At 40.2% G+C, this 24910-nt stretch overlaps 1 protein-coding gene and 2 pseudogenes across 1 annotated transcript; 2 read left to right on the forward strand and 1 right to left on the reverse strand.

The window, feature by feature from the left end:
• Positions 1 to 8773: 8773 nt before the first annotated feature.
• Positions 8774 to 11433, reverse strand: LOC141831738 (AT-hook motif nuclear-localized protein 1-like; annotated as a pseudogene).
• A 5238-nt stretch (positions 11434 to 16671) lies between these two features.
• On the forward strand, positions 16672 to 17157 carry LOC141831739 (transcription factor DIVARICATA-like; annotated as a pseudogene).
• Positions 17158 to 21942: 4785 nt separating this feature from the next.
• On the forward strand, positions 21943 to 23786 carry LOC141832406 (pentatricopeptide repeat-containing protein At1g06140, mitochondrial-like). Its single transcript, XM_074719912.1, has one exon. The coding sequence runs from the start codon at positions 21943 to 21945 to the stop codon at positions 23635 to 23637; it is 1695 nt and encodes a 564-aa protein (XP_074576013.1). The 3' UTR covers positions 23638 to 23786.
• Positions 23787 to 24910: the final 1124 nt, after the last annotated feature.

A 24910-nucleotide genomic window follows, 5' to 3' on the forward strand; every position in this document is an offset into this window, starting at 1 on the left:
AAAAACCAAACTTCCTAGCTGAGCAGTTAAAATTAAGATCGTCAGCGCTGATGAAAAAAATATACATGTTCTTCAACAACAGCATGCACAGCAGCATTAGTCACAATTGGTTGTCCTATGTATGCCTTTGTTCGATATCGATCCCACCAACATTTAATTTAAAACCAATTCATGAAAAGGGATGATCATCTTCTCCAAATGCCAAGTAATGTGTTATGCAAATTGCAAAAACATATGAAGCAACATGCCAGATTTTAACTTGGACATGCCAGATTTTAACTGTACAATATGATCAAACATTTAATTTAAAACCAATTCATGAAAAGGACAATATGATCATCAATATGAAGCAACATGCCAGATTATAAAGAGATGAAATAATCTAGCATATTCTGCAGATTTCTTACAACTACATGTTTTTTTAAAAAAAAACTATCCAAAGTTAGGGAAAAAGGGCACTACGCCTACTTAAAAGTGAAAATAAATTTCGAATTGAAATTTAAAGAGTTCTATCATAAAATCATTCAAAATAGAAAATGGGGTTGTTATTCCTCTCCAAGTAAGCCAAACCTGATCACCATAATTACCATGTTCAAACACACTTGGTCTATTGGAGGGTTGTGCCTTCGAACTTAGGCTAGAAGTTTGGTGTTAAAATCGGCACATTTTGTGTCAAATTCAAATGCCGGGTCACAGGACAAGTTGATTGGTCAACTAATCAGCAAGTATATATGTCGACCAATTACCATAATAAGACATCAAAGCACATTTTCCGAATTCTTTATATGAGCATTTTAAACTCCAGGTTTTTTAATTTTTAGGGTTGTCTTCTTTCAGCAATTAAATTACTAGTGAAAATAGATGGAATTCAAGAGGAGGTAATTCAGAATGTGTAGAAACAACCATGGGATCAGTAAGAACAGTAGGCGAAAGAGAAGAGAGGCGGAAAGGGACCAGACCAGTAGGGGGAAGGTGCTTTTGACAGCTGCGAACGGCGGAGGGTGCTGTTGACAGCTGCGAACGGCGGAGGGTGCGAACGGCGGCGCGTCAGGTGGAGGGTGCTTTTGACAGCTACGAACGGCGGAGGGTGCGAACGGCCGAAGGTGCTTTTGACAGCTGCGAACGGCGGAGGGTGCGAACGGCAGCGCGTCAGGTGGAGGGTGGACGTTGCGAACGGCGCCGTGTCAGGTGGAGGGTTGAGGGTGCGAGGGTGCCTTTAAAGCACTCCTTCCTTTACGAGACAGGTGGAGGGTGGAGGAACGCCGGCGCATCCGGTGGTGGGTGGAGGGTGCGAAGGAACGAGTCAGGGGTGCGAACGGCGCTGCGTGAGGAATGAAGATGCAGGCTAGGGTTTTGTGGGTAAAATGGGAAAATGCTTCTTCTGTCTCCGTGGAATTCACGCTGTCTCCGATTTTTGGATGGATAAAATAATCGGCGTAGTGGCGACAGAGACGGAGACACTAATTTGATTTTTATATCTGTCTCCTAAAAACAAACGGGGACAGAGACAAAAATATATAAACTGTCTCTGTATTTTTGTCCTGTCCCCGTTTCCAAACGCAGCCTTAGAGACGCAGCCTCTTCGTAGATCTAGTAGAAAATGCAATATTCCAGAGAAATATGAATTTCTCGTAAGTGAATCAAATAACGTGTTACTCATTGAGGATGAGTAAATTAATGATTATGAAGAAGTTTTGAAAAGTTCAAAAAGGGATAAATGGTTATAACCATGAAGTCAGAAATGGATTTCATAAAGTCAAGTTTGTAACTTGGTGGAATATCCATTTTGATGAGGCAATCAAAGAGTTTGATTTCTCACGAAATCTGATGAACCCTTTGTGTATAAAGAGGTAAGTGGGAGTGCGATCAGATTCCTGACATTATATGTTGGTGACATATTAATAATAGGAAATAATGTGCCTATTCTGCAGTTAGTCAAACTAAGAATGATCAAATGTTGTCTATGAAAGACATGAGAGAAGCAACCCATATCCTCAAGATTAAAATATATAGAGATAGATCGAAGAGACTGCTTTGTCTTTCACAGTCTACATAAATAGACAAGGTGCTAAAAGTGGTTTAGCATGCTTGAATCTAAGAAGGTTACACCTTTTGAAGTCTACGTGTCTATGGACAAAAGATGAGATGATTTACATGATTAAAATTTCTTATGCTCCGACAATATAATCTATCATGTATGTTATGATATGTACAATGCCCGATGTATCATGTGCTCTAAGTGTCACAAGCAGATACTAATCAGATCCAGAAATGGATCATAGGGCGGTTATCAAGACAATTCTTAAGTACTTGCAAAAAAATAAGGATTTGTTCTTGATACATGGAGAAGGTGATATGTTCACACGCAGGTATAGTGATGCCAGCTACTAGACAGACAAGGATGATTTCAAGTTGCAGTCTGGGTATATATTCAATTTAAATTATGGTATAATAAGTTGAAAGTGTTTTAAATAAGACACCATTGTAGTTTGTGAAGTAGCAAACGAAGCGGTTTGGATTAGGAAGTTCATTACTAAACTTAGAATAGTTTCAACTATTATTGAAGCATTACTTGCTTACTACAACAACAATAGTGCAATCACACAGGCGATGGAACCTAAGTCTCACCATAGATCTGAACATGTGCTTTGGCGAAATCAATAGATCAAAAAGATTGTTAGTAGAAGAGAAATACAATTCGAGAAGAATCCCACCAAAAGGAACCTTGTAAATCCTTTAATCTCCGCCTCAAAGTAAATTTGAGGAACACATAGAGACGCGTGGTATTGAACATCATAGCGATTGGCCTTAGGCCAAATGAGAGTTTGTTATATTTGAGAGGTGTCTTAACGCAATCGCCTTATAGTTACACTATTTATTGGATAAATAGAAATTCACTATTTAAGTGCACATTCTCCATATGTTTGATTGGATTTTAAACTCATTTACTGAATTTCGCAATACGATTCATAGCATGAGAGAATTTATGATTGGATCACAACTAGTGAGCATCTCTACATGTGCAATTATGAATGTATTAAAATTATCCCTAGTTGAGAAATTGATGAGCACGAACGTCATTGATTCTATCGAGACTAACACATGTTAAACTCGTTGGTTAGCCAAGCAGCCGATCTCATTGCTGGAGATATTGGATGTTGAGAGTTAAACGTGGATGCTAGTCAAAGGTAACTAGTTCAATGGAGTGACCTGCCTTAAGACTATATATGGTTCTATACATATGTCAATGAAGATCTCATTGTAGCTTAAGTGCGAGTTTCCTTAGACTTGCAGTATTCAAATTACCTTGGTCATGGAGGCTTATACTTTGACATCTTAAGCAGACATCTCCGATGAGGTGTGGACCCGAGATGCTTGGTTATAAGTCGAAGTGCCCGAATGTGTTTAAATAGCCCATAGAGGATGTTGGGATGTATACCAGAATCCTAGCTATCTATGTAAATAAACATTCTGAAATAAGAATCACATCTGGTCAATGTTTGCATTTAATTTTATGCAAGTGTCCACTTAATCTATATTGTAGATAAACATGGTGTGCGGAGTCACACACAGAAGACCATGTTATCAGTTCCTTATAGATTATAAACAGTGTTCACAACCAAGATGGATTGGACAAATCATTGGACTGGTTGTAGTGTAATTTGGTCTTAGTCTGTCTTGATTATAGAATTACACTAGTACACTAAGTGTTTATTGAGCAGGACCATCTGAAGATTGATCGATTTGTACTGACTATATAATCGAACTAAACCTCTGTTACTATGAATGTACATGCTCTTAATCCCAATATAATAACAAACACATGTACTTAGTATGTACTTCTTTGATTCATCAAAGGGTGAGATTTAGAGCGATAGATCAAAAGGCCCGATGAGTTAGGAAGTAGTATTATGTACATGGTGTGTTGTTAATTATAGAAGAAATCTGTGTCCTAAATATAGGTTGATGATGTCCCCTTGAGGAGCTCATAAGGATTATCATGTAAACCCTGCAGATGGACTTTGTCCACATGATAATAAGGTTGAGTGGTACTACTCTTGGATTAGAAGTTAATTAAATTCGAGTTGTCAGTAACTCATTTAATTGACAGACATACGATATCTTAAACACAGGGAGATTAATGCACTTATAGTAAGAAGGAGCTTATATTATAATATGAGATTGGTGCGGTAATTCAATAATAACTCTTTAGTGGTATGAGATATTATTGATGGGCTTGAGTTGGGTGTTATGGGAGAACACAGGAAGCCCAAGCCCATCAGGAGGCCAAAACCAATTTTCCTCTAGGTCCCTACTGTAGCCTCTAGATAAAATCTCGTATCCACCTAAGAAAATTATTTAAAATTTCAGATAGGAAATTTTAAGAATTTCTAAAATTATTTTTTTGAAGAAAAATTCTGTTAAGAAATTTCGATTAAAATTTCTGTTACGAAATTATTAATTTTATTTTTTCCGTAGAGAAAATTAATTATGATTTTTCTAATCAAATCTGGATAAGATTTGATTTGATTAGAATCATAATTTTATTTCTTCCGCAGAGAAAATTAATTATAATTTTTTAAATCAAATCTGGATAAGATTTGATTTGATTAGAATCATAATTTTATTTCTTCCACAAAAAATTAATTATGTTTTTTCTAATCAAATCTGGATAAGATTTGATTTGATTTGAATCATAATTTTATCTCTTCCGCAAACAAAATTAATTATGATTTTTCTAATCAAATCTGGATAAGAAGATTTGATTTGATTATAATCATACCAAATTTTACAAAGGGAAACTTACTTCTTGGCGAAATAATTTTTCCCCTAATTCAAGTGGCCTGCGCCCCGATCTCCCCTCTCTTCTCCTTATGGTCGGCGCCCTTCTTCAAGCTCTCTTCCTCCTTTCTTTTATTCGGTTTTTCCCTTCTCTTCCTTGGCTAGGGTCGGCACACAACAAAGCTTCCCTTTGTTAGGGCCGGCGGTAAAAGAGGAAGAAGAAAGAAGAGAAAGAATAAAAGGAAAGGGAAGAAGAAGAAGAAGGAGGAGGAAAGGAAGGTTTTGCTTGCTTGCTTGCCATCGGAAAGAAGAGACTTGGTGGAATCATCTCGAAGGATCGTTGCCCACACAATGTTCGAGAAGAGGAGAGGAATACAGCAGAAGATCGAGGGGTCATCCACTCCTTCTAGACATCCCGCAAAGAAGAGGTATAATTTATGTTTCCGCTTTAATAAATTATTCTTCTTCTCCATGGATCCTGTAAACCAAACACAAGAGCCCAATGATCTAAATGCGTCAATCAAACTTTATTTGATCGACTATGAGGGCAACTTAAATCCGTTTTCGGAAAAATTTTTGTTCTGTAAGAATTCTCCGGAACAGGTTTCCTAGTGTTTCACATCAGAGGATTCACCGCTCTTTGTAAAAAGAGACGTATACCTAACGACCACTTGTTAGGATTGTTACTAAAAATCTTTGATCAAAGTATTACATTTCAAGAGTAAGGTACTCTTGGACACATGTACAAGTAACTTAAATCCACATGACAAGAAAGTAGCTTGGGCTAGGTATGACGTAGTCAGCCTAGTAAGGACTGACACATATATACCATGTTATGAACCAACCGGATATAAGATGGTGAAAGGAACGAGGCACGTCTCATTGTAGCTGCTGAAGGGTTTAGAAGTGTTCTGGAATCAATCATTGATTTTTTGATCAATTGAGGATCATGATGTACTGGTGTCACTCATGATCGTTCTGTAATTAATGGTTAATTACGGACGGCCAACATAACCGAGAACCTAGTAGGTCACACAAACTAAAAGTTCTCCAAAGAACTTAAAACAAGTTTACAAATTTGTTTCTCAGTTCAAGAGAATAAAGTCTGGTTGGACCAGAAAAATGACAAAATGATGAAATTCATCTTATGAAGATGAAACAAACGAAATTGATTTCGTTCCAATCGAAGGTCGTTTGGTTATTGAACCAAATGATTCGATATTGAACCAAATTGAACCAACTTAGTTTGGTTCATGTTGGAAGAGATTTTGATAGGACGGATGCGATAAGAAGATTTATCTTGTGAAGACGAATTGAACAAAACTGATTTAGGTCAAATCAGAGGTCATTTGATTAGTGAACCAAGATTAAACCCGATTTGCTACAATAAACCCTAAATTTAGATTTGCTACAGTAACGATTCAAGCTGGTTTAATTTTCTCGGTTCATCGCTCACCCGCTTCCTTCTCCGGTTCACCTCTCGCCACACGACTGCGTCCACGTGATCGAGCCTCGTGCGATCACCAATTCTGCTAGAACAAAGGAACGCGCCCACGTTTGCCGGCGAGAAAATCGCGGAGGTTGGGGCTATAAAAAGAGGCCAAGCATCGAGGGACTTAGCACGAGGCAAAAACCCTAAGCTGCTCCTCCCTCCCTTCTCTATTCGCCACCCCTATTTATCTTCTTCCTACTAAGACCCACCGTCCAAGCCCCATCCACGCGAGGGTGTCACTATTAGATTTGAGAGATGTCCTAAGGCAATCGCCTTACAGTCATACTATTTATTGGATAAATAGCAATTCACTATTTGAGTGCGCATTCCATATGTATTTGATCAGATCTTAAACTCGAATACTGAATATCTGCAATACAATTCATAGCATGAGAGAATTTGTGATTGGATCACAACTAGTGAGCATCTCTACATGTGCAATTATGAATGTATTAAAATTATCCCTAGTCAAGGAATTAATGAGCATGGAAATCATCGATTCTGTCGAGACTAGCACGTTTAGACTCCTTGGTTAGTCAAGCAGCTGATCTCATTGCTGGAAACATTGGATGTTGAGAGTTAAACGTGGATGCTAGTTAAAGATAACCAGTTCATTGGAGTGACCTGCCTTGAGATTTCATATGGCTCGATATATATATATATATATATATATATATCAATGAAAATCTTAGTGCAGCTTAAGTGCGAGTTTCCTTTGACTTATGGTATTCAAGTCACCTTGGTCATGGAGGCTTATATTTTGACATCTTAAGCAAGCATCTCCGAGGAGGTATGGACTTGAGATGATTGGGTATAAGTCAAAGTGTCCAAAGGTGTTTGAATAGCCCACAGAGGATTCACCGCTCCTTGGAAAAGGAGACGTATACCTTGCGGCCGCTTGTCAGGATTGTTACTAAACGTCTTTGGCTAAAGCATTACATGTTAAGAGTACAATACTCTTGGACACATGTACAAGTAATTTGAATCCACAAGACAAGAAAGCAGCTTGGGCTAGGTGTGATGTAGTCAGCCTAGTGGGGACCGACACATAGACCATGTCCTGAACCAAGCGGATATAAGACGGTGAAAGAAATGAGACACGTTTAATTAGAGCTGCTGAAAGGTTTAGAAGATGTTCTGGAATCAATCGTTGATTTTTTGATCAATTGGGGATCATGATGTACTACTAGGTGTCACTTATGATCGTTCCATAATTAATTGTTAATTACGGACGGTCAACATAACTGAAAACCTATTGGGTCACACGCACTACAAGTTCTCCGAAGGACTTAAAATGAGTTTAAAAATTAGATTATCAGAAGAGAGAAATAAAGTCAGGTTGGACCAGAAAACGGACAAATATGATGAAATTCATCTTACGAAGTGCCACCGAAGCCTTCATCTTCTGCGTGAGCACCAGACGCTCCTTGGCTTCCCCGTCATCTTTCTTCCCGCGGCGGTGGATCTTCTTCCTCCCCGCGGCAGTGCAGCTTCGTCCTCAAGCTGCGACCGAAAGCATGGAAGCTAATACAATAGTAATGTTCATATCTTTATATTGTAAAAATTTGCTAACAGTATTAATTGTGAATAATATTACAAATTTACAATAGGAATCATTGATAAGAAAATAAGAAATTAACAGAAGTATAACAAAAATATTTGATAGGGAAATAAGGAAGATAATACCTTTAGGTTTTAAGATCATAGAAAAATATGTAATAAAAGATCTTAATTCTGATCGTTACTCTCCTTACACCCCTTGTGATGATTTCGAAAATGTCTTGAGGAGAGAAAATAAACTATCAAACAAGTAAAATATTTGAAGTTGAGCAAAATAGGTTATTAGGTTAATAAAGAAGGAAGAAGAGGAATATAAAGAAATTAGTAAAATTAAAGTTTTAAGAATTAAGAAATATTAAATATATTTGAATCATGCCAAAATCTTTATAAAATCCAATGACCATACTAAATCTCTACAAATCTAATGATTATGTCAAATCTTTTCAAAATCTAATAAAAATATTTTAAAATTTTCTTATTATCTCAAAAAAAATATATATAATAATTAATATTTTTTAAAAATGGGCCCCAATTTATTGGGGGCCCTAGGCATAGGCCTTAGTGGCCTATGCTTAAAGCCGGCACTGGAATCAGGCAAACCACAAATGTCAAATTTATTCCATTTCATAAATTCAATCAAACAAAGAAATGAAAAATAAATAATTTCCATATAATTCCATTTCATTTCATTCACCAAATGCAACTTAAATCCATCATTCGATATATTTAAATGGCGCAGCTCAAAGCAGAGTTGCGGCGAGGAACAAGTAACATTCATCCACTGATGTAATGGCAGATCAAATACAAGCAACTCAACACAAGAGACAGGAAAAGATTACAGAAAACACTTTCTCAGAACTATTCTAATGCCTACAAATTGCCAGTGCCGTGAGTTACAGATGAACAACACATAAAATCTAAAATTTTGATGAGGACATTTCAGGCTACTACAGAGTTGCGGGTGTCGGGTACAGACTGCAAGGGAGCAAGCCAGTTTTCTAACTTGAAGGAGGAGAAAGGCAAGGTTGTAGGGTTTGATTTGGAAGTTTTGGGACTTGAGTGAGCTTTTGAGTCGCACCCTTCCACTTCTTTGTTGGAGAAAGGGATGGTTGGCATGGGCAAAGGTTGCGATATGATCTCCACTGTTGAGTTCTTCACCTTCTGCTCCAAATGGTAGCTCGGAAAAAAGCTTCCTACCACAACTTGAAATGTGTGGAGTAATTTAGATTGTGAAAGTCGGGGGTGGCACGGCAATGATGGACTTGTTTGATGAAATTTGGATGGGTTGAATGTTGTATTACCTGGACGGGGCTAACAGCTACGAGCAAACCAGCAACCCCTCCGCCGATGACTCAACCATCTTACCAAAGAAACACTCATCCCTCTAGACCTGCTTCTTGTCCCTCCATTTTCAGATGGTATGAATGATCCGGACAACGAAAGCAATTGGAAACGTCCCTGAAGAAATGCGAAGGTAATGTTGCATAAAGTAAGATTGTGTGAACAAATTCGTCGACAAAAGCAATTAAGATCGTGTATCGACTACTGAAGAACACAAAAGCCTGCTGACTCTGGTTGACGAAGAGTCACATTTGATACGACCCCATTAGCAGATAAAATACAAATAACTTTTGGCCCCTGCTGAGAAAAGGATATGATCTTCATGGTAATATCCTAAAAAGGTTTCAGATCAATTAGTATTGCATAAAGCATCAAAGGTACATAATGCCAAAGAAAAAAGGTTCAAACTGTAAGCAAGTAATTCTTTCGGAGTATTGTTGCTCACATCATTTTCTCAATCTACATAAAATATTATTAACTGTTAGCACCAACTCGAAGCAAGTACATGCAAAAGACATTTTGAAAATCCAACTGAAACTGATGCAAAACTTAAATTTAATAATCTTGGTTGCACAGAAAATACAAGGTCATTCTCAAGGGTTCATTGTCATGTTACTTAGTTTCCCGGTTTACAAACCTCCATTGCCAATATTATATGATACTGATAAGATTGTATTTGCAAAATAGGAATTCTTTAGCATTTGATTTTTAGTAAGCTGCAATAATATGTTTGTGAAACTTCTTTGATTCAGATTGTATCAGAATAAGCTAATATGACAGAATCACCTTAAGTTGATAAGATAAAGTTCAAAATAATTCAAATTCAGGGGGATCTATCAGGAATCCAGTAGAACTTGTAGATCACAAATAGGATCTGCCAATTTTCTGTAAGGAGTAGGCTGATTAGAATGATCCAACACCTCTCCATGTGCACTTAACACTAATTCAGACGATGCTGATTAGATATCAACAAGCAGCTTGCCCTATACTTTTGGATAATTAGATCCAATAACTTTTTGTACATTGGATGTTTAATTGTATAGATTTTGAATTATTTCCTCAACCAATTGTGACCGACATCATTGTTGCTCTTGGCGAATAATTTAAATTTATTTCTGTTTTGTGATTTATAATTTAGATGATGTTGTCTATTAAATTGGTGTCTCCAGTAGGGAAAAAAACATGGACGCCTCCTACATCTGTTAATTAGTTATCCAGTTTAAAGAAAAATAAGAGGAAAAGTATAGATCAGTATGTAAATTCATGAAACAGACCTTCTTTTGGCTGTTTGGTCAGCCAAAATACTACTCTTTGGCAAACCGTGGTTGGCGGCGAGCAGTGGTGCAGCTGCGAGAAGGGGCACAGCGGTGAGCAGGATCACGAGGCGAGCAGGGGCGCGGCGGCGAGCAGGATCACGAGGCGAGCAGGGGCGGTGGCGAGGGGAGAAGAGAGCAGGGGCGGTGGCGAGGGGAGAAGAGAGTAGAGGCGGTGGCGAGGGGAGAAAGAGCAGAGGGAGAAGAGAAGCGGCGGGCTCAAGAGAAGTGAGGAAGCGGCGAGTAGGGAGAGGCTCGGTTAGGGTTTGGAATCGAAGAGAGGAAGCGGCGAGTAGCGGAATCGGGAGAAAGGGGTTTTGTTTTACGTGTCTTTGCCACGAGGCAGCCACATCAGCGTCCACGTGAGCGTCGCTCACGCTACGCTCAGGAGAAGTCGCTCAGGCTAACATTCCTGATATATATATATATATATATATATATATATATATATATATAATATATATATATTGATCTCCTGGGCGCCTTAGAGCATCCGCAACGCGCGTTCAACGCGCGTTAATAGGGTGATGTGGAGGAGGGAGGGAGCGACGTGGAGGAGGGAGAGAGGAGTGAAAGAGGAGAGAGGTATTTAACGCGTTCAGAGTTCTGAACGCGTTAATTGGTGGGACCCATGTTTTTTTTATTTTTGTTAACGCGTTCGGCAGTTCAGAATTCTGAGTGGTGGTCGACCAGGTAGGAGGACTGGGAAACGTTCCGTCGACAAAGCCCAGAAAAGAATTTCAGATTCTAATGTAGGAATTGGGATTTCCAAAGAAGATAATTGGTAGAGTCAAGTTTAAGGGAAACAAGATGGGTTATGTTTGGTGTAACTACCATAGGATTGGGGGTCTCTTCCTGTCCTGAAGAAGCAGCGATGAGGGATTGATGAAGGAGAAGCCATAGTGTTGTCAAAGCAGCTTGGAATACTACAATCAGAGGCTCCATAGCTTTCCGTTTCTATCTATCATAAGCGGAAAGCGACCATCCCTCAAAGTCAGTGTGGAACAAGGCTAACTTCGGTAAGAAGATGTTCGATGCAAGTGCTGTGGAATGGAGAGAAAAGATAGGACAGAGAAGGGGAAAGAGTTCAGTTTTGGTCTTACCACCACCACTGGTCGACCAGTGGTCGACCACCACCACCACTGGTCAACCAGCTGGTCGACCACCACTGGTCGATCACGTGGCAGTGGACCCAGTCGATCTCTGTTAAAGGCGTTATAACGCCACGAGCGTTGCAGATGCTCTTATGCTGGGCGTTGCGTGGGCGCCGTCGACGTGGAAGCCTCGTGGCTGAGAGCAGCAGAAAACCTAAAACCCGAGCCCCCTTCTCGCGAATCCTCTCTTGTCTGCTCACCGCGTTCCTTCTTCCCCTGCCCGCTGCCTCTCTTCTCCCTAAACCCTAACCCGAGTCCTATTCTCGCGATTCCTCTCTTCTCTGCTCGCCGCGCTCCTTCTTCCCCTGCTCGCCGCCTCTCTTCTCCCTCTGCTCTCTTCTCCCTTGCTCGCCACCGCAACCTCTGCTCGCCGCCGCGCCCCTGCCCACCGCGTGCACTGCTCGCCACCACGCACTCTGCTCGCCGCCGCACCCCTGCCCACCGCGTGCTGCGCTCGCCGCCGCGCCCCTGCCCGCCGCGTGCACTGCTCGCCGCCGCTACTCCTTCGACCCTCCCATTTCAAGGTATAACATTTGGTTGCTGGACAAGAATTCACTTTCACAATAAAAAGAGGAGTTAGCTCAGAGACCTGTGTTAGTGTGAACTATGATGATTTTGTCAATGATGTAGAAGTTGGTGACATGCTTCTTGTAGATGGTAACCAAATATGCCCCCTTTTTTTGTCAAATACTCTTTTGAGATATAGATGGTAATCAAATGTCTTTTTTTTTTTTTGTCAAATGCTATTTTGAGATACAAATACAATACATGAGTTTGAGCATAGGATACTGCCACTGAGTCTGTCGTAATCAATGCCACATACACTCTCCAATATAATACAATTTTAAGATAAATACGAGAAACTAAAGCAAAAGACAGTCTTTAATTTTCACTTTCAGTTTTTGGTATGCCTGTCATTGGGTAATCACTTAGACAACCCGGGTTTATTCTGGTGGCATCTAAATGTTAGAGGAAAGAGTGCAACCTTGCCATCCATCACAGGTAAGTTAGTGCAGTTATGCTTGTTTTCTATTCAGATTAAGCAAGAGATCATTGTCTAGGCACATTAACATTGTGTTCGGAATAATAACTTTCTCTTCACCTCTTATAGAAAAGGGTTGGGATGATATCAAATTTGGTGTCGAGAACAAAGTGGATTTCTGTAAGGATATCATATACAATGTCTCTTTAATTTCTTGAATGTTAGTGCATCATTCTGCAGCATGCATTGGAATTTTCTTTTATTTTCACTACCTAATTGGTGGCAAGTCACTTTTTTGTCAGGATTGTTCCAATTGCTGCTAATTATAAATGGTGCTTTACTAGTTTTTTTGTTCAAAGCATTTGACGTTTTTCTTAGTAGACAAATTTGATTTTATTGTACATTTTGTAGGCTATGGTTGCTAGGGGAGACCTTGGAGCTGAACTCCCTATTGAAGAAGTTCCTCTGTTGCAGGTACTGGTTGTCCGTTAATGGCTAAAATCCACAACAAAAAATGTCCATTTGATGTTTACTTTTTATTAGTCTACAATGCTCTGCTGCATATGCTTGCACCCTACTGTGCTTGATATGATTTGATCATGCTATTGAATGAATGAAGACAAATGTTGATCTTCTTTTTCTTTTTGAATCCAAGAGATATCCATGTGTTTGTGTTGAATTCTTATTTGTGCAGGAAGAGATTATAAGAATTTGCCGGAGCATGGGAAAAGCTGTTATTGTAGCAACAAACATGCTTGAAAGCATGATTGTCCATCCAACACCAACACGTGCTGAGGTCTCAGACATTGCCATTGCAGTCCGTGAGGGTTCTAATGCAATAATGCTTTCCGAAGAAACTGCTCGATGACTCCTTTTACCTTCATTGTTTGTGGAATTTGTAACCCTTTAAGGCATGAACTAATATCAGATAATAGATGATGGTATTATAATGTAAGATAATTGATGGTGTTGAAGGTATTATGATGTAAGATAGCTCATGAAGCTTGTGATAAACTTCGCTCTGTTACTTAAAGGAATCAATTTTGAACTTCCCTTGTATTTATTCCAATACTGCATGTCGCATGTTCATACTGCTTCATAAGTGTAAAACAATAGTAGTTGCACAATCAAAATGCAATTAACATTCTGATGTTATGCTTCATATTCAAGGGAAAAATTGAACTCCACGAATCTCCTTCTGTATATGGCTCCTATAGCAGTAATTTTAATACTTCCTGCAACAATTATAATGGAGAAGAATGTGATCAACGTATCACTGGAACTTGCTAGAGAGGACACCAAGTTTATCTTATACCTCCTGTTCAACTCCTCTTTGGCATATTTTGTGAACTTGACCAATTTCTTGATCACAAAATATACCAGTGCCTTGACTCTCCAGGTATATTCCATTGGTGCAATTGTTCTTAATGCCAAGTTTTAATTGAGAAAGTCAGTTAGATTGAAAAACAACTTCAAGATTCAAGGAAAAACAATTGGGAAAGCAAAGAAAGAAGTGAAAAGGAGAATAAAGAATCTTGGCAATGTGCCTTTAGATCCAACTTCCAAGTGTACATTCAGGTAATATAATAATGTTATCAATCTCTTATAATAATCCAGTATTGTCAACTTCCAAGTATACATTCAGTATTTTTAGATACATCAGTTTAGTGTGAACCACATCATATAATATAATGATGTTCTACATGTACAAATGTCGTATTCAAAACAAAATGACTGTACATGTCAAGTATTCACAACCTATTATAATAATGAGAGCCCTGAATTGTTAAAGTTATCTGGAAACCCTTATTCTCTAAGAATTGCCACACTATAGTACATATATTTCACAAAAGTAAAGTTTGAAATTCTCTAAGGAAAAAATGCTGTGCTTGCGACTGGAATTCTGTGTTTCCTCGGAATCACAACTTTGTAGATTATTTCTGGATCGAAGCATGAAGATTGTGCTTCCTCAAGTGGTTTTCTGGCTTCATTCTGTTCATTGTTATCTTGTAACTGAGGGTTGAGATGTGCAGCAGTGAGCCATGGAGTTCACCTTCGTTTGACACTTTCTTCTACTCTTGTGAAGGCATCTCTGAACACATCAATGGCCCAATCCTTGACATCATCCTGCAATCAAATTAGAATTGTGCGACCTTTTTAAAGATGAATTTGCAATGATATATCTGTTAAGTAAAGACAAAAAAATAGCATTCAAATTGTTCTGCTGCCACTTTGCTCGAGCAAAATGAACAGGAGTGTTATATACATAACTATTCGATCTGAACTAAGAGTGAGTTTGAATTTATTAGAAAATTATCACACTATACCGAACTGACAAGATTGGACAATTTTCAAACCGAAAGGAAAGGAAAGGAAAATGAAACATTCAAGCTTCCAAACTAAACATACACATGTACACACATATATAATGAAAGATTCATCATATTCCATTCTATACAGTTGGAGCCATCATTGCAATTGATTCAGTTCTTAAAGGTAAATGCTTACTATCCAAGTACAGTTATAAATCAGATCATGATCAAGTGCTTCTTGGATTGTCTCATGTCTTTTAATTTGTGTTACGCCCACAACTATATATTATATAAATCAAATTCTTTTTTATGCATCCATAAAAAATTGAAAATACTTTTAAGCGAAGTTTTAGTGAAAATAATAGTAAAATATCTGTAGTTTATGATTTATGATAAATAATGAACAGAACAAATCAATAATAATAAGAGAACATATTAATCAACTAACTCAAATATATACAGCTTATATATGGTCACCAAAATCTTGTGGATGTCAAAATTGTAACCAATAATTTTGTCTAGATTGAAAACTGAAACAAACTTTTTCAATTTAGATTGATTTGAGTAATCAATTTTGAATTATAAATACACACCCTTATACTCTGAACTAAGGGACATGGGTAATTATTTTGGAGATAAACTGAATCAATAAACAAAGCAAACTATAGATAGAAGGCCATACCAACTTTACTGGCTCTCCTTTTCTGATGCGTGCATTTGGACGAGCAAACTTGGATTCAAACGGAGTTCTGGGTCGTACCTCCTAGATTGCATCCCACTCTTCACGAGAAAGCATTCTAATTGTTCCTTGTTCAGGAGGTGCAATTTTCATTTACACTCCAATCTTTCTTGAGAGGTGGCATCATGCTCCTGCAGTGATTATACATATTATTAACTACAAATATCTTACTGATAAGTGAAAGAACAATTAACAGACAACAACAATTAGTAAATCATAATTCTAAAAAAGCAACATACTTGGCTAGGAAATGCTAGAAACCCTGGCTAATGTAGATTCGATTCCTTTATGACCCCTAATACAACTGAAATAATGGTTTCTAAAAGACACTGTAAAAAGCACAATAGCTCAACTAAAAATTAGACTATCTTGCCAAACCCTTAAGTTCCACATCTCCTCTATCACACGATTCATGGTAATCCAATTGGATGGGGAAGATAATAGTGTATGATTCATCTATCTTCGATCTCGATCACACAGCCCCGTCCCTAAAAATCTCGTCTTTGAATCTGAATCCTCTTCCTCCTGTTCTTGTTTTCTCTCAATGATCGAAGAGAAAAATTCCCCAAGTGTCTAAAGTTTTGATCTTTTGGGAGCGAAGGAGGAGTCGTCTTTGTATCCGAATCCTCTTCTTCTCTGTGAAATGAAATCTCATCCTTTTTTGTCAATAATCAAGGGAAAAATCTTTCCAAGAATCTGAAGTTTTGATTTGAAACTTCGATCAGAAGTTTTGAGAGAGGAAAAGGAGGAAAGGCCTCACCTTTCCATCTTAATCCTCTTCTTCTCTTCGAAATCTGATCCTCTTTCTCATGTTCTTGATTTCTGTCAGTAATTGAAGTAGAAAAAAACAAATCTAAGATTCGGATCTTTCCTTTGTTGCAGACCATTCGGATTGACTCACGATTCAACGGCGAAGGCCGTGTTTTGAGTCCATTGTTTTGTTCGTTGAACTTGTGTTTTCTTTTCGAGTAGTCGATTCTTATAGCAAACCCATTAATGGCGGCACCGTGGATGGAAGTTCTCTCGTCGGCGATGGTGGCGCCTCGCTACCCAGCGTGAGCTTGTTCCTCGGCCCCAAGGGGTGCGGCGGCGGCGACAATGAGAGATGGACGCAGGAGCAGAACAAGAGCTTCAAGGATGCGCTTGCCAAGTTCGACTCCGACGTCTCCACCGGTGCGAGATGGTGGAGGCGTGCATCCCCGGCAAGACCATGGCCGACGTGGTCAGCCACTACGTCCACCTCCTCGACGACGTGAATGAGATCGAGGCCGGCCGGATCCCATGCTCTGGCTACAGCTCCTCCGGCGCCGCTTTCGCATTGGACTGGGACGGCGGGCAGGGGACGTCATCGACGCCGCCAATCCGCCGCCATACTACCTCGCCGGAAAGCGGCTTGGTGGCTGCCATGCGGACCATGAGAGGAAGAAGGGAGTTCCTTGGACCGAAGAGAGGCGGCGGGCAGGGGAAGAAGGAACACAGTGAGCAGAGAAGAGAGGATTCGAGAGAAGGGGTGTTAGGAAGTATCACCCCCCTCTAGCGAACCAACCGATCCTAACAGGTTGGACCATAAAAATGATAAAATGATGGAATTCATCTTATATAGATGAAACAAACGAAATTGATTTCGTTCCAATCGAAGGTCGTTTGGTTATTGAACCAAATGATTCGATATTGAACCAAATTGAACTAACTTGGTTTGGTTCATGTTGGAAGAGATTTTGATAGGACAGATGCGATAAGAAGATTTATCTTGTGAAGACGAATTGAACAAAACTGATTTAGGTCAAATCAGAGGTCGTTTGATTAGTGAACTAAGATTAAACCCGATTTGCTACAATCTAAATTTAGATTTGCTACAGTAACGATTCAAGCTGGTTTAATTTTCTCGGTTCATCGCTCACCCGCTTCCTTCTCCACTTCACCTCTCGCCACACGACTGCGTCCACGTGATCGAGCCTCGTGCGATGGCCGATTCTTCCAGAACGGAGGAACGCGCCCGTATTTGCCGGCGAGAAAATCACAGAGGCTGGGGCTATAAAAAGAGGCCAAGCATCGAGGGACTTAGCACGAGGCAAAAACCCTAATTTGCTCCTCCCTCCCTTCTCTGTTCACCACCCCTATTTATCTTCTTCCTACTGAGACCCACCGTTAAAGCCCCATCCGCGCGAGGGTGTCACTATTAGATTTGAAAGGTGTCCCAAGGCAATCGCCTTACAGCCATACTATTTATTGGATAAATAGCAATTCACTATTTGAGTACGCATTCCATGTGTTTGATCAGATCTTAAACTCGAATACTGAATGTCTACAATACAATTCATAGCATGAGAGAATTTGTGATTGGATCACAACTAGTGAGCATCTCTACATGTGCAATTATGAATGTATTGAAATTATACCTAGTCAAGGAATTGATGAGCACGGAAATCATCGATTCTGTCGAGACTAGCACGTTTAGACTCCTTGGTTAGTCAAGCAGCTGATCTCACTATTGGAAACATTGGATGTTGAGAGTTAAACGTGGATGCTAGTTAAAAGATAACCAGTTAATTGGAGTGACCTTCCTTGAGATTTCATATGGTTTAATATATATATATATATATATGTCAATGAAAATCTCAGTGCAGCTTAAGTGCGAGTTTCCTTTGACTTGTGGTATTCAAGTCACCTTGGTCATTGAGGCTTATATTTTGACATCTTAAGCAAGCATCTCCGAGGAGGTGTGGACTCGAGATGATTGGGTATAAGTCGAAGTGTCCAAAGGTGTTTGAATAGCCCACAGAGGATTCACCGCTCCTTGGAAAAGGAGACGTATACCTTACGGCCGCTTGTCAGGATTGTTACTAAAAGTCTTTGGCTAAAGCATTACATGTTAAGAGTACAATACTCTTGGACACATGTACAAGTAATTTGAATCCACAAGACAAGAAAGCAGCTTGGGCTAGGTGTGATGTAGTCAGCCTAGTGGGGACCGACACATAAACCATGTCCTAAACCAAGCAGATATAAGATGGTGAAAGAAATGAGACACGTTTAATTAGAGCTGCTGAAAGGTTTAGAAGATATTCTAGAATCAATCGTTGATTTTTTGATCAATTGGGGATCATGATGTACTACTAGGTGTCACTTATGATCGTTCCGTAATTAATGGTGAATTACGGACGGTCAACATAACTGGGAACCTATTGGGTCACACGTACTACAAGTTCTCCGAAGGACTTAAAACGAGTTTGAGAATTGGATTCTCCGAAGAGAGAAATAAAGTATGGTTGGACCGAAAAATGGACAAAACGATGGAATTCATCTTACGAAGATGAAATGAACAAAATTGATTTCGTTCAAATCAAAGGTCATTTGGTTAGTGAACCAAATGATTTGATTTTGAACCGAATTAAACCAATTTGGTTTGGTTCACGATGGAAGAGATTTTGATAGAACGGATGTGATGAGGAGATTCATCTTATGAAGACGAATTGAACTGATTTGGGTCAAATTAGAGTTTGTTTGGTTAGTGAACCAAACGAACCAAAACAAAATCTGGTTTGCTACAGTAATTGATTCGGGTTGCTACAGTAAACCCTAGAATTTGGTTTATTACAGTAATAAACCAAAATTTAGCCTCCGGTTTAACTTGTGTCATCTGGTTCAGCAAACCCTAATTTGGCCATTATCCCGGTTTAATAGAGCTCCTGCAGCTTCTCTCACGTGAGAGAATCGCAAAAGGAAAAATAGAGGTGCGAACCCCTGTTCATCCTCTTCCTCAACGAGCACGCCACCGAAGCCTTCATCTTCCGCGTGGGCACCAGACGCTCCTTGGCTTCCCCGTCATCTTTCTCCCCGCGGCGGTGGATCTTCTTCCTCCCCGCGGCAGTGCAGCTTCGTCCTCAAGCTGCGACCGAAAGCATGCAAGACCTAGAGAACCTCGTCGGGCAGAGCTCTCCTCCTCGCCGGGCGGCGCTCTCCTCCTCGCCGAGCGGAGCTCTCCTCCTTGCCTCGCAGAGTTCTCTTCCTCGCCGCACAGAGCAGAGTTCTCCTCCTCGCCGTGCAAAGCTTCCGGCGGTCGAGGAATCGCGAACGCCGCTTGACAAAGCCTTTGCTCTGTTTTCTCCCGATTGCGGGTGGCGGCGCGGCGGTGGCTGGCGGCGGCGCATCTCGGCGGTGGCTGGCAGAGGCGCATCTCTGTAGTGGTTGACGGTGGTGCATGGTTCCGGTGGTTGACCATGGGACACTGCCCTGTTTTAAGATAGGGCATTAATAGTGGTCGTGAGGAAGAAGGGAAGTCCAGCGCCTTCTTCATTGACACGCAAGAAAGAGGTTTCTCCGTCCCGGATCGTGCCCCATTCTTTTTCTTCTCGAACGGCAGGAGCGTTTGAAACTGTGATCAGATATTATCATCTATGACTGTAACTTGTGAAGTTTTCTTGGTCTTTTGATACGATCTGATTTTGTTATCCAAAAGCTAACGACTTATGAAGTCGTTGCCGGAAGCTTATGAAGCTATCAATGAATAATCCATCTTCGTCGGAAACATTCCAACTATTTGTCCTAAATCAGCGGTCAAAGGTTGACCATCGAAAACTACATTGAGAATACGATTCTCAGTGATAGCTAGAAATCCCCAGAACGATCGCGACAAACGTTCTTGCGTGGTTGTCGGAATTAGACTTCTCTCGATTCGATCGTCATCGATCATCGGCTAGTACCGAAGATGATGACGTGACTCATGACTTCCGAAGCTGTCCAGACGAGAGCTTGGCGTGGATCACCAATAGAGGCAGGACTCCGACGAGGACCGCTCGATTGATGTCAACACGGCTCAATGTCGTCATCTGCGAGGTACGCATTTAGACTAATTTATTATTCTGTAAATTTTAATTTCCTGTCATGTCTTGTACTTGTTTAATTCCTCCTTTGCATGCGTGTGTTGTGATAATAATTAATTTAATTATTTGTAAATTTTCACTGCGCACATTTCTAAAACGTAAGAACATGGGCATTGCACTGGGACAATCCCAACAGTCACTAGATTGGTGAAACACAGTCGTCAGCCACAAGCGAGGCTGGAGAAACCCTAGCATTGCGATTTTGTTGAAGCTTCCTTCTCCTTTGTTCATGTCGTCCGCCGAAAGGAGCGTCGTCGCCTCCCTTGTTCGGCAGCGTGGAAGAAGACAACGAAGAAGGGATTACCGCCGGATATCCCTACTTTTGGCTGACCGGAAGAGAAGAAGGGCTCGACTTGTCCATGCTTGTGGCTGACCGAAAGAGAAGTAGGGCTCGGCTTATCCCTACTCATGGCCGACCGAAATGAAGAAAACCCTAATGGACGCCTCTTCCTCTTCTTCCCTGTGAAGCTGCTGGAGACGACTCCTCATTCATCGTCACAATTGGATTCTCCCGTTTTACACTCAATCTTGCATCGTGAAGGAGAAAACATATCGTGATTTAGATTCTCCAACTCATGGCGATTGTGTGTAAAGAGATCTCGTGCCACTCGTCTTTTGCTTCCTCCCTAAAGTGCATATTTGGCCATCCTTCTGTATCCTCCTAGAGAAGAAGCGACGCCGATGAAGCATAATCAGACAGCTTGCATCCTTTTGTGGATCATGGTTAACATTTCCGTCACCACAAGTTGTTGCCGGAAGCTAGGGCTTTGCCATCGGGTTGTTGTCAAGTTTTATCATCTCAGGAAGCTTGTGCAACTTCGGAGAACGTTCCATCAACATCAAAAAGGTTCTGACTGTTTGTCTTTATTAGCAGTCAAAGGTTGACCACCGATAACTATACCAGGAATATAATTTTCGATGATAGTTAGAAAATCTTGAAAAATGATCGCGACAAACGTTGTTGCGAATAATAATTTAGACTTTCTATACTATCAAATATTTAGTTGATATCGACTCATTTAGGCTTTATCTACTATCAAAAATTTAGTTATCCTTAATTTACTTGACTTATTCAAATATTTGTATAATAATTTGCACTTGCACTTATTAAGAATAATTGATTATTATTTTTAGATTTTTAGTTATTCACCTCTCCACTAATCCTAAAGGAACTTCAATTGCTAAGCCATTCAAAATGATGTGTGACAGTTTTCCTACTACTGTTCCCAACAACATCATGATACTGATGGAAGCAAACATTTCGATCAGAAGTAAAAACCTTTATTGAAGGAAATACCTCATTGAGTGTAGATTATTGAAGTAAATACCCGTAGTGACATTAAATTGGATCTGTAACTCACTCTACTCGAGACCGGAGGCGGCGATGCCCGTCCCGGCCACCATCGTCGCTGCCGTGGCTGCTCTCCCGCGTCTCTTCCGCCAAGGCGAGCATCGTTCCCTCCCTCTCCTGCTCAAATCTCACGCCCTCCTCATCACTCACGGCCTCTGCGACAACGCCTACATCTTCTCTTCAATCATCTCCGCCTACTCGCACCTCCGCCTTCCCTCACTCGCCTTCCTAGTTTTTCGCCACCACCACTCCCGTCACCTCCCCGATCTCATCGTTTACAACTCTATCCTCGCTTCCTTTTCCCGCAACCACCTTTTCTGCCAAACCCTCTCCTTCTTCCGACGCCTCCGTCTCCGCCTCTCCCCCGACCATTTCAGCCTCTCAATCGCCGCCAAGGCAGCCGCCGAGCTCCTCGACTTGCCAACCGGGCGTTTCATCCACTCCCTCGCCACCCGCCTTGGATACGACGCTGACACGGTACTTTCAAATTCTCTCATGCTAATGTACTTTCGATGCGAGTGTCCGCGCGATGCTCGCGGCGTGTTTGATCAATTGCCCCTGAAAAGTGTGGCTTCTTGGAATACTTTGATCTCCGAGTTGGCTGCCGTAGATGCTCCAGATATATGTCAATTGGTGAAACAGATGCGAACGGAAGGCATCAAACCAGATTCCTTCACAGTCTCCACTCTTCTTACGACTTGCGGCGTTGATAATTGGAGTCAGAAGCGTGGAAAGGAGTTGCATTGCTTTATTCTAAGGAATAGTTTCGATGTCGATCTTGATTTTCACATAAAGACTTGCCTAATAGATATGTATTGTAAGGCTAGGCAAATGGATTTGGCGAAACATGTCTTCAATGATATGGAGTTAAGGAATGTAGTAGCCTGGACAGCTATGATTGCTGCGCACGTTGAGCACGGACAGAATGAGGAAGCTATCAAGCTTTTCCGTGAGATGGTTCTAAGCAACGGCCTTCTCCCTAACAAGATCACTCTTGTAAGTGTCCTTCCAGCTGTTGCATCTCTTGCGAGCTTGCCAGATGGGAAACAGATGCATGGTTTTGCCATCAGATTAGGGCTCAATAAAGAGACCTCCTTGAACAATGCCTTAATTGACATGTACTCGAAATGTGGAAGCATGGATTATGCAAGATGCATCTTTGATGACGAATCATGGAAGAAAGATGTTATCTCCTGGAGATCGATGATATCGTGCTGTGGCATTCATGGCAGGGGAGACCAAGCAATTGCTTTATTCAGAAAAATGACTAGTCTTGATTTCAAATTTGATCACATCACAAGTCTGTCTGTCCTGTCGGCCTGTGCCAAGAGTGGCCTAGCAATTGAAGGCCTTGAGATATATAATGCATTGGTAAAAAACCATGGAATTACCCCCACTGTCGAAATATGTTCTTGCATGGTTGACATGTTAGGTCGAGCCGGCATGTTGGATCATGCTATGCATTTCATACAATCAATGCAGTTTACACCGTCTGCTAGTGTTTGGGGTGCTCTGCTTGGTGCTTCAGTGATTCACAATGATGAGAAACTGCAGCAACTGTCCTATGATTTCCTTCTTAAGTCCGAGCCGGATAAGCCTTCCAACTATGTGTCTGGTTCAAATTTATATGCTTTGTCTCAGAAATGGGATCTTGTAGATCAGTTTAGAACGAGGATGAAAGAACAAGGTCTCAAGAAAACTAGTGGTTCTAGTTGGATTACTTCATAATGTACTGAAATAAGAGACGATGGATTAATGTCCATATGCTATATTTTTTTTATTAATAATGTGGGTTTGGAATTTCCCATGTTAATTAAGTTTTTCATGTAAGACCATAGAGAGCGCAGATGTGGTGAATAACATTCATCTTTTTCTTAGTGTTCGTTCTTATCTATAATTTAGTATGCAACGTAATAATAAAAATAAAATAAGAAATATAGTAAGAACCTACAAATCAATTTTTAATGTGGTTCGACAATTCATAAGGTCTCTATTTCATCAATTTCATCTCTTTTTTGAAAATTTTTTTGATGACGGAGAAACTTGTTACAAGTTTATTATACACAAGCATAAAAATGATAATCCAAAGTAAAAGCAAAGAAAAACAAACAAGTGAAGATCTCTATTAAATTCCTAAATGTCTTATACTCGTCATGAAACTTCCTGGATCGCTTGATTAAAACTTGAGGGTATAAAGTATGAGTATGAGACAATACCCTCCTCCGTCATGATCAACTATAATTTCTCAATTTATCTTTTTACAGATAGTCGTGGGACCGATCGTGTGGGTTCACTGAGATGGCGGATTTTACCTTTTTACAAAAGAGTATGAGATGAATTGAAAATTGATTCATTTGTTCTTCGAGCCTCTACCTTCTTTTATAGACTTTTGATCATCATTTTTCCAATCGACTGAAGTGTTTTCAGTCGATCGAAACTTAGTCAAACTTTATTAGGAGACCAATTTATACAAACTCAAATTTATCATTTTCAATCAATCAGACACTTTTTGATCGATAGGACATTTTTCGATTGATCAGATCACTAATTGCTCGGACAAGGTTCGAGTCGCACCAACATGGTTCGATGTTCAAACAAGGTTTGATCTTCAGACAAGCTCTAGTAATCTCTATTGGGATTATTTCGGTGCAAGGCGCGTGTTTACACGTTTCACAAACGTGCGCAGTGGAAATATACTAATAATTAATAAAAAAATTATTATAACACATACATGCATAGATAAGAAAAACAACAAGTACAAGACATGATTAAAAATTAAAATTTTAAGAATAGTAAATATTCTACGTGTACCTTATTGATGATGTTAAACAAAGTTGGCATCAATCGAGGGTCCTTGTCGAAGTTCCGCCTCTACTGGTGATCCACGCCAAGCTTTCGTTTGGATGACTTTCAAAGCTACGAGTTGCGGCATCGTCTTTGGTACTAGCTGATGATCGATTCAATAAAAATCTAATTTCGAAACACGCAACAATGTTTATCA

Source organism: Curcuma longa, chromosome 7, assembly GCF_044706935.1.
Source record: "Curcuma longa cultivar G26 ecotype Majalengka, Jawa Barat chromosome 7, ITB_CL_G26_1.1, whole genome shotgun sequence".
Lineage (NCBI taxonomy): Eukaryota > Viridiplantae > Streptophyta > Magnoliopsida > Zingiberales > Zingiberaceae > Curcuma > Curcuma longa.